Below are 9,054 nucleotides of genomic sequence, written 5' to 3'. Positions count from 1 at the left end.
TAGGGCAATTTACCAATTTAAAAGAATTTGGAGAATCCTTTACCAGATTACAACAATTGGAAATTGCATACCTTTATGTCTTGTTTCATTTTATATAGAAACTGTGGGAGCTAACCACGGTTTTAGAATCAACATAAACCGTGACTGGTAGCCAGGTTTTATGATGATATGATTTTGAATGTAAACTGTGGTAGGCAGCCACGGTTTACGTGAGGAGAGAGCTGTACATAAACCGTGGTAGGTAGCCACGGTTTATGAAGGAAGTGATTCGTGCATAAAACCCTAGAGGCAGCCACGGTTTATGAGTGTGTAGTATAAATAGGAAAGCCGTGGCTGGTGAGGGCGGATCATTTGTGAGCTTTCAAAATTAGGAGAAGGTTGGTGGGTGAGAGAAAAGATAGTTTTTTGGTCTAATAGTTTGTTTGAGATTTTGAACCAGCTGAGTGGCGAACCAATAGAAGAAGAAGCTCGGATGTACCGGTTAAATGGCGTTCTGCATGTGGCTGGATTTATCGACCAAGAGGTTGGTTAAACTGCCTTTTTATTATTATTTTTTGTTTAATGTTGTTATTATTAATGGTAGATGTTATATTATTATTTTAAAAGTTATAATAGAAATTTTTGCTGTTATCATCAATGTGAGTTTTTTTATTTATTAAATTTCTAATTTTTGTTATTGGTAGAATTAATTTTTTAGTCTTAGGTGTTAGTAATATTGTTAGTGTTATTTTCGCTGTTCTTGTTATGGTTAGAGTTTTTATTGATATTAGTGTAAGTTGTTACTATTGTTGTGTGTTGAGAGTTTGCTATCCATCTTTTTGCAGCCTACTATGGTTATTAGCGGTGTGAGAAGACAACAGAATATGCCTTTACACGAGCGTATCATACCGTATCTAGAGACCGCGGGCTTATATCACTTGGCTAGGCTGAACAGTCAGTGGTTCTGGGTTGATGAGCCTCTACTTAGCGCATTCATTGAGAGGTGGCGTCCTAAGACCCACACCTTTCACATGCCCTTTGGGGAGTGTACAGTCACCTTGGAGGACGTGGCCTATCAGCTGGGTTTACCGATTGATGGTGAGCCTGTGAGTGGTTGCCTTAGTGAGTTTGAGAATTTCATGGAAAATGAAAGACCGGTATGGGTGTGGTTCCGCGAGTTGTTTGGGGAGTTACCTCCGCAGAATAAAGTGAAGCAGATGACAGTGTGCTACACATGGTTCCATGAGCAGTTTCGGGTTTTGCCAGCAGATGCTACTGACGACATCGTGCGTATATACGCGAGAGCCTATATTATGATGCTGTTGTCATCTCAGCTGTTTACGGACAAGAACGCCAACCGTGTCCACCTTCACTGGTTGCCTTATGTGGCATCGTTAGAGGACTTGGGTAGATATAGCTGGGGCTCGGCCGCACTGGCATGGTTGTACAGATGTCTTTGTCGTGGAACAAACAGAAACGTTGTCAACTTGGCTGGGCCACTGCAGCTTCTAGTCTTGGATCTTTTAGAGGTTTCCTTGTCTGAGGCCTAGTGGTTTCAACATATTCGAGTTTCCACTTGCATCCAGGTAAGGAAATATGATTTTAGAGTTACAAATTGTTCATTTACATCTCCCGTTACATGTTATGACATTCTTTAAATTGAACTTGTAGGTGGGCTGAGTATCTACCGAGGAATGATGCAGTAGATCAAAGAGTGGTGGCTGCACACCTTTGTTTGGATAGATTGCGTGTGCATGATGTAAGTAATTTAGTTATTGTTGATACAGTTATATCTTCCTTGTTATAATATTTGTTTTACGTAACGTTTCATTATGCGATGTAGATCGTGTGGGAGCCCTATTCCTCTCCGGAGGTCGCAGCTATTGTTCATCCGGAGATACTAGTTGACGAGCACCGTAGGCTATGGACGGCAGTTACCAGCCTCATTTATTTTGCCGCCATTGAGTGGCACCAGGTGGATAGGGTTATGCCGCAGTTCGGCGGGGTTCAACATCTCCCTCAGTTGGCTCTTAACATAGATTGGCTTCATGCGAAGGACGGGAGGGGTGGAGATAAGTGGTCCCCCTCCTATTATCAAGAGTGGCATCAGCATTGGGAGGATCGGCATGCCAGAGTTTTATCGGTTGACCGAGTTGCTGATCTCGGGCCATTAGCTGAGTACCTGGACTGGTGGTGTCGTGTGGCCCACAGATTTTTATCCCCGGAGGTTGCATTTCAGGATCCCAGGCCTATTGTGTTGACTGAGGAGGCTCGTCATAGAGGGTCATCCCAGGCACCTCCGATGGTGCAGGTTGTCGACAGACCGTACAACCGCCGCGTGGACCGGCGTAGGCGTATCGGCACATGTACTACGGATCGAGAGTGGCGATGGCTGGCCGACCGCTTGGAGGAGGACCAGGCTGGTGATGATCATGGAGGTGATGTTGATCATCGTGTTCCTTGACGTAGGGCCAGACGACATGGTCAGCGGGATGGTGGTGGACGGGCCCGTGGTAGAGGAGCATCCGGCGAGTATCACACTGGTGAGCATGCTGTTGGTGAGGACATTGGTGGTGTGGCCACAGGGATGGATCAGCCTACGTACGACGTGGGGGGTTCTTCTCAGATGTTCGAGGGTGTTGACCCGCAGGTGTTTGCCGACTATACTACCGCAGGGGTTTATGGTTTATCAAAATGGGACGATATAGGTAATAATTATAAGCTAAGGAAAAACCAATAAATAAAAAATACATTATAATATTCAAATACAAAATATAAAGAAATACAAAAAAAATACAAAATATAAAGTAGACAAAATTATCCAAATTAAAAAGTGAAAGACCCACGAATGATGTTAAAGCTAGCAATTCCTCTATTTGGATGAATTTGTTAAAATATCAATAAAATTAGACAATCGATAAAACTCAATTTTTATTCGGCCAATGATTATTAAGACTCATTAATAAACATAAAAATCATACCTTTAAATTTAATGTCTCATATTTTTTTATAATTAGAAATGACAAACATGTCGAAACTCGTCGGAATAGTTCACTTAACTCCAAAAAGCAAATCAGACTAAAATTTTATGACTACCTGAATTGAAAATATTGCCTAATCCACCCTACTTGACCCACGGGTTTTGGTGGAGGGGGACAGGATGGACCAGTGTAAATTCTGTGAAATAAATAAATATAGAGAGAAATCATTCAAGGTATAATTTTGATTTTTCGTAGTTAATGTTTAATGTCACGTGAAAATTTGGACTAAAAGACCTTAAGATAGGAATGAACTGAATGATTTATTGATGGATTGTATATATGGTATATAATGTGTGTATAAAGGGTGAATGGATTTATATGTGTTGGGTTATGACCTTGATGAGTACAAAATAATGATGATTGTTGATGTATTGAGAGTTGATGGTGGGTTTGTGAAATTGAATTGAATGGATTGGTTGAGAGATGTGTGGTTCGATTTTGTAAACGATTTGCTATTGGAGTTGGTTGGTTTTGGAAAAAGATTTAATATTAGAATTGGTTTGATTTTGAAATGATTTGATATTGGAAATGATTTGAATGATCGAGAGGTGTTTGGTTTGGTAGTTGGGACCCTTGAAGGGTGGCAAAAGTTCGATTTTTAGAGAAGATACTGCCGAAATTTCTATAAAAATTGGAGTTTTGATTTGAAGTGTTATTTTAAAAAGAAAAAGATTATTATGTGGCTTGTATATTTGAGACTAATTGTTGACCCTCTGTCGCAAGATGTGACCGGGCACTTTAACTCCCCAGGTTCCACATGGGTATGCATATTATATATATATATATATATATATATATATATATATATATATATATATATATATATATATGAGCTTCGGTTGTCTCACCCATGCATAAATTGAGAGCTTGGAATTTTTTTTATAGATATTATTGAGTTTGGGGATGCACACACAGAGGGACTGTCCATGATTAGCTACCAGGATATGTTGGGTTTCACTGTATAACCAATAAATGATATCATCAGTCATAGGAAAGACATACATCATATGCATTCAATGTTTTGCTTGAGTATACATTGTTTTGGCTTGCTTAACTGCTTAACTCTACTTATCTGCTACTTGTTCTACTTGTTATAATTGTACCTCTATCTGTGTTTTTCTTTTTTGAATTGTATGTGTATGCTTCTAAGAGACCCTCTCTTAGCGAAGAAGTGAATGAGGGTTGTTCTACCGGTGATTCGGAGGGTTAAAGGAGACAAAAAGTGAAATGTCAAGTTAAATTTAGATTAGAACTAGATTGACAAAAGGTGCAGAGTTAGAATAGGACTAGGATCCTTTAGATAGATTACTGATATTATTGGTTTAGAATAAATTTTAAGATTAATCTGAGTGTCGAAGTTCTAGAAATGCCTCTGGCTTTCTCGAGACCTTTTATATTAACTATGTGGGCACCTTTATCATGCTGAGAACCTCCAGTTCTCATTCCATAAATTTTTCTATTATTTTTTATATGCAGGTCAACAGGCACCTTATTGAGCATCTGGAGACCCTCCTTACATGTGAAGAACTATCTTTTGGGCTGTTATATTTTGTTTTAGGCTATATATATATGTATATAGAATCTCTACATGTATATTTTGTATTTTTTTCCTCCTAGAGGTTGACTTGAAGAAACAGGTGTTTATTTTGTAGTTTGAGTTATATTTTGGGTTGTATAAATATATATAATTACATACTCTGGCCAGCCTTAGCTTCGCAGGTTAAGTCTGGAGCTTGATATCTGTATTTTGGAACTCTGATCTGTATATTATGTTTTTAACCTTCTTTTGTATTACCTATCTGTTTAACGATTATCCATGCGAGTGTGACACAATTTTCTATTTTCACTTTTGCTTAAATTCTTCTTCAAGACTCCTAGTTACAAAATTCTTTCAACTATATTTATATACGTATCTTACTTTTAGAGGTCGTAGTACCTCACCACCTTTGCTTTACGACTTAAGCGTAAGGCTCTGTATGGTAGGATGTTACAGCCAGCCCAACGGACGCCCGCCAATTTTTTTTTGTCAAAATCTTTTTTTTAAGAGTTAGGCTGAAAAACCTAATCAAACCCAAAAGTTTTTACCCATGAAATCTTCTTTCTCAAAACAAACACCCCCTAAAATCCCTATCTCCATATACACACTCTCATTCTCCCATTCACATAACACTATGCTTCTTCAACCTCTAACGAATGATGGTGTCTCCGACCTTACTGTTGGCACCTGTGATTCGTTGCTCTGTTTCATTGAACGTTGGCTCCATTTCGACGAAGCCTCTATGGTCGCAACGTCCTCTCCTCCCACAAATGGAGAGATGCACATCATCTCCTCATTCTCCTATACCTCTTCTCCCACAAATGCATTGTTGCTACTGCCTTTGGCTCTACCAGCATTGCGACATCCCCATTTAGCCTGTGTCTACCACCACCTTACTCTTCTTCAACGACAGTGACAACACTACCCATCTCTCTGCATTGGATTCTGCCTTTGATCTCCATGCTAGTCTCTTATCTGACTTGTTGCGTCACTAATCTAACCATGGTTAATTAACTTGTGGTGGTGAAAGGATTGGAAAGGAGAATGAATGTGAGAATAGAGAAATATGTAGCTAGGATTTAATCTTAGAGGATAATTACCAAAAGTGATAATTATTTGATCACTTGTTCTTATTGTATCAGATCAAGAAAATAATTATATCAGTATAAATTATACACTACAAGATTTTGATAAATTAGTGACGGATTTTTGTCAGAAATATTTTTTGTCACTAAATAGCGAGGAATTAGTGACGCACTAACAACAAAATTAATGAATGGTCACAAAATATCCAAAATTGAGAAACCAACTGATTAGCGAGAAATTCATGAGTAAATTTGTTTCTTGCAAATTGAGTTTTGTAGCTAAAAAAAAGAGCGGAAAAATTTTTCTCGCTAATTTGTCACAAATTAATTAGCGAGTGACAATGTTCTAACAAATCAGTCACTTAGGAGTTCAATCGAATAAAAGTGAAGTAGCGAGGGATATTGTTGTCACTGTTCCATCGTAGGTTTTGATGTACAATTAGCGAAAAATAGTTTCACACATTAATTCGTCGCTAAATAAACTTTGTGCGAAAAGGCTAATTAGTGAAGAACAATGTTCCTAGCTAATTCATCACAAACACTTGAAATGCATTTTGCGATGGACAATTTCCTACCTAATTTGTCACCAAAATTTTTCTTTTTAGCGAGTCCTCGCTAATTTATCGCATAATATTGTGAAAATCAAATTAAGTTAGCGACGGAAAATAGTCGTTAACTTGTCGCAACGGATAAATCATTCAGTTAGAAAAGTGTTCCTTGCAAATTAGTCGGTAAAGTGGAAATATGGATATTAAGCACATAGGATCTCAGTAGCGAGAAATTTACGACCCTTTAACAACTGACACACTTCATTTGCTAATTTCAAGTCACTAATTAGCGAGCGAAATATATTTGTCACCAAGTTGTCACAATTTTAATTTAGCGAGTGACTTGACAACTGCAATCTTGTCACAAAACAAAAGCTATACCCAACCTATAATTTTTAGCAAATTACTCACTAATCTCATTGAAAATTTGTCGTAGAGTTATAACAAATCCAAAGTTAACCGAGAAAATTTTATAAGTAAGTAGTCGCAATTGGGTCACTAATCAAAAGCTTATTTAGTGAGGAATTAGCGATCACTTAACAGCTGATAGACTTTCCTCGCTTATTTTATGCTGCTACTAATTTGTGAGGAAACGTTAGTCCTTATTCTGTTCTTATTTCATGTTGCTACTAATCGTTAACCTCTATATAAATCCATGAAAAATTTATGAAAAGTTTGAAATAAATTTGCCAAGAATCCGCTAATGTAATGTGTTACAATTTTGTCACTAATCTAAAGCTATTTTAAACGAGAGAATAATTAAAGTCACAAAGTCATGACTAATAATTAGCTAGCTAACTTTTAATAACTAATAACTTACAATATTCTAGCAAAATATCAATTCTAAAAAATTTCACAAACAACTCAAATAAAAAACTTTTTCTTAAAAAAAGATTTTTGCCCCAATTAGATCACAAATTTGTCATTATTTTTAATGGGAAGTTTGCTGCTAACTTGAATTAAAGTTTAAAATTAATATAATTTAAAGGAAAGTTTAAAAATTCAATATTTTTAAAAAATTGGAGCATAATGTTAATAAATAATTTTCAATCACAAAATATACTAAAAAAATATATAATAACTAAGATAATTAAATTGTTATATATGAGGATTTATTTGCATATGATCGTATAAGTTTTATTATTAATTAGAATTATTTTAGAATTTATTCAATAAAGATTAATTTGAGCTAACTTTTCAATTAATTAGGATTATTAAAATGAGCCAAATTTGTCAAACTAGCTCGTTTCTTTGACATAAATAGATGGATATTTGACTCTAAAGCCAAACTTGTAAAATACAAGCCTAAACGACGACTTAGCTCAATTAACCCAAAAAAATAACGAATTAAGCTGGTCGACTCCCGAACCAAACTGATGCCTCTATTTTTTTGTTCAAAATAAACTAGTGCATTTTTTTTGTGGACCCGTGTTGAAATCCGACCAATCCCTAAAAAAGTAACACGATTAATTTAAAATTAGTTTTTTGGTGGTTAATATTATTTTTTAAAAAATTGCACACTCTCAAAAAACTAGAGTTTTTTTCACTATTAAAAAAAAGGTTAATCGAAGGTCGTCAAATTTATAGGAGGTATAGTAGATCTCAGTTACATAAAACCTAGGCGAATAGTCCAAATGTTGACAAATTAATTTGCAAAATAAACATGTTGTTCACAGAAATTAGTTCGAGGAGTAATACGAGTTATTAATATTGTAAATTTTGGAGTTCAAATTGAGTCAATTGTAATTACGGATCCATTTGAATTCAACCTCAAATTTCAGGGTCAAATTGAATATTAACTCAATTTTTAATAACTAAACTACAATAATACAAGAAATAATCAATACCTATATATATATATATATATATATATATATATATATATATAGAAATTTAATAAATAATACTAATTGCATATATATATATATTGATTATATTTGCATTTATAATATATAATGATTATATTTGCATTTATAGTGTTGTGTGAGTTTTGACTAATTGTTATTTAATTTGGTATGTGGTGCACGGAATTGTGATCACACTTTTCTCAACTCCAGTACATCTAACCAGCAAGTGTATTGGGTCGTCCAAGTAATAAAACCTTATGCGAGTAAGGGTCGATCCCACGGAGATTGCCGGCTTGAAGCAAGCTATGGTCATCCTGTAAATCTTAGTCAGGCGGATTCAATTGGTTATGAGTTTTGATAATTGAAAGATAAATAAAACATAAATTAAAATAAAGATACTTATGTAATTCGTTGGTGGGAATTTCAAATAAGCGTTTGGAGATGCTTTGTTGCTTCTGAACCTCTGCTTTCCTATTGTCTTCATCCAGTCATGCGTGCTCCCTTCCATGGCAAGTTGTATGTTGGTGGATCACCATTGTCAATGGCTACCATCCGTCCTCTCAGTGAAAATAGTCCAGCTACGGTTTCTATACGGCTAAACAACTGTCAGATTTCTCGTCTCGGATGAAAAATACCAAGCACAGCTACCGCACGGCTAATCATCTGTCGGTTCTCACTTGTGTCGGAATAGGATCTCTCTATCCTTTTGTACATTGTCACTGCGCCCAACATTCGTGAGTTTGAAGCTCGTCACAGTCATCCCATCCCAGATCCTATTCGGAATAGCACAGACAAGGTTTAGACTTTCCGGATCTCGAGAATGCTGCCAATTGGTTCTAGCCTCTACCATGAAGGTTCTAATCTCACGGATTCGAATGCTCTGTTGTCAGGAGAGGCAAGTCAAATCCGTGGATCAGAGACCCAAGAGACTATACTTCGGCTATCGTCCAATGACTACGTTGAACATCATGTAGACTGCTTGTGGTTGTCAGGCACGTAGATCTTCACTAAGCGAGT

General features: G+C 36.4%; 1 protein-coding gene across 1 annotated transcript; it reads left to right on the top strand.

Annotated features, from left to right (window-relative positions):
- The first annotated feature begins 830 nt into the window (after positions 1 to 830).
- On the top strand, positions 831 to 2,443 carry LOC140184097 (serine/threonine-protein phosphatase 7 long form homolog). The gene is made up of 3 exons (XM_072234384.1): positions 831 to 1,516; positions 1,651 to 1,738; positions 1,823 to 2,443. The coding sequence occupies exons 1-3, from the start codon at positions 831 to 833 to the stop codon at positions 2,441 to 2,443; spliced, it is 1,395 nt and encodes a 464-aa protein (XP_072090485.1).
- Positions 2,444 to 9,054: the final 6,611 nt, after the last annotated feature.

This window comes from Arachis hypogaea, chromosome 4, assembly GCF_003086295.3.
Source record: "Arachis hypogaea cultivar Tifrunner chromosome 4, arahy.Tifrunner.gnm2.J5K5, whole genome shotgun sequence".
Classification (NCBI taxonomy): Eukaryota; Viridiplantae; Streptophyta; class Magnoliopsida; order Fabales; family Fabaceae; genus Arachis; species Arachis hypogaea.
Note: the sequence above shows the minus strand (reverse complement) of the source record. Positions and strands in the feature narration are given on the sequence as shown.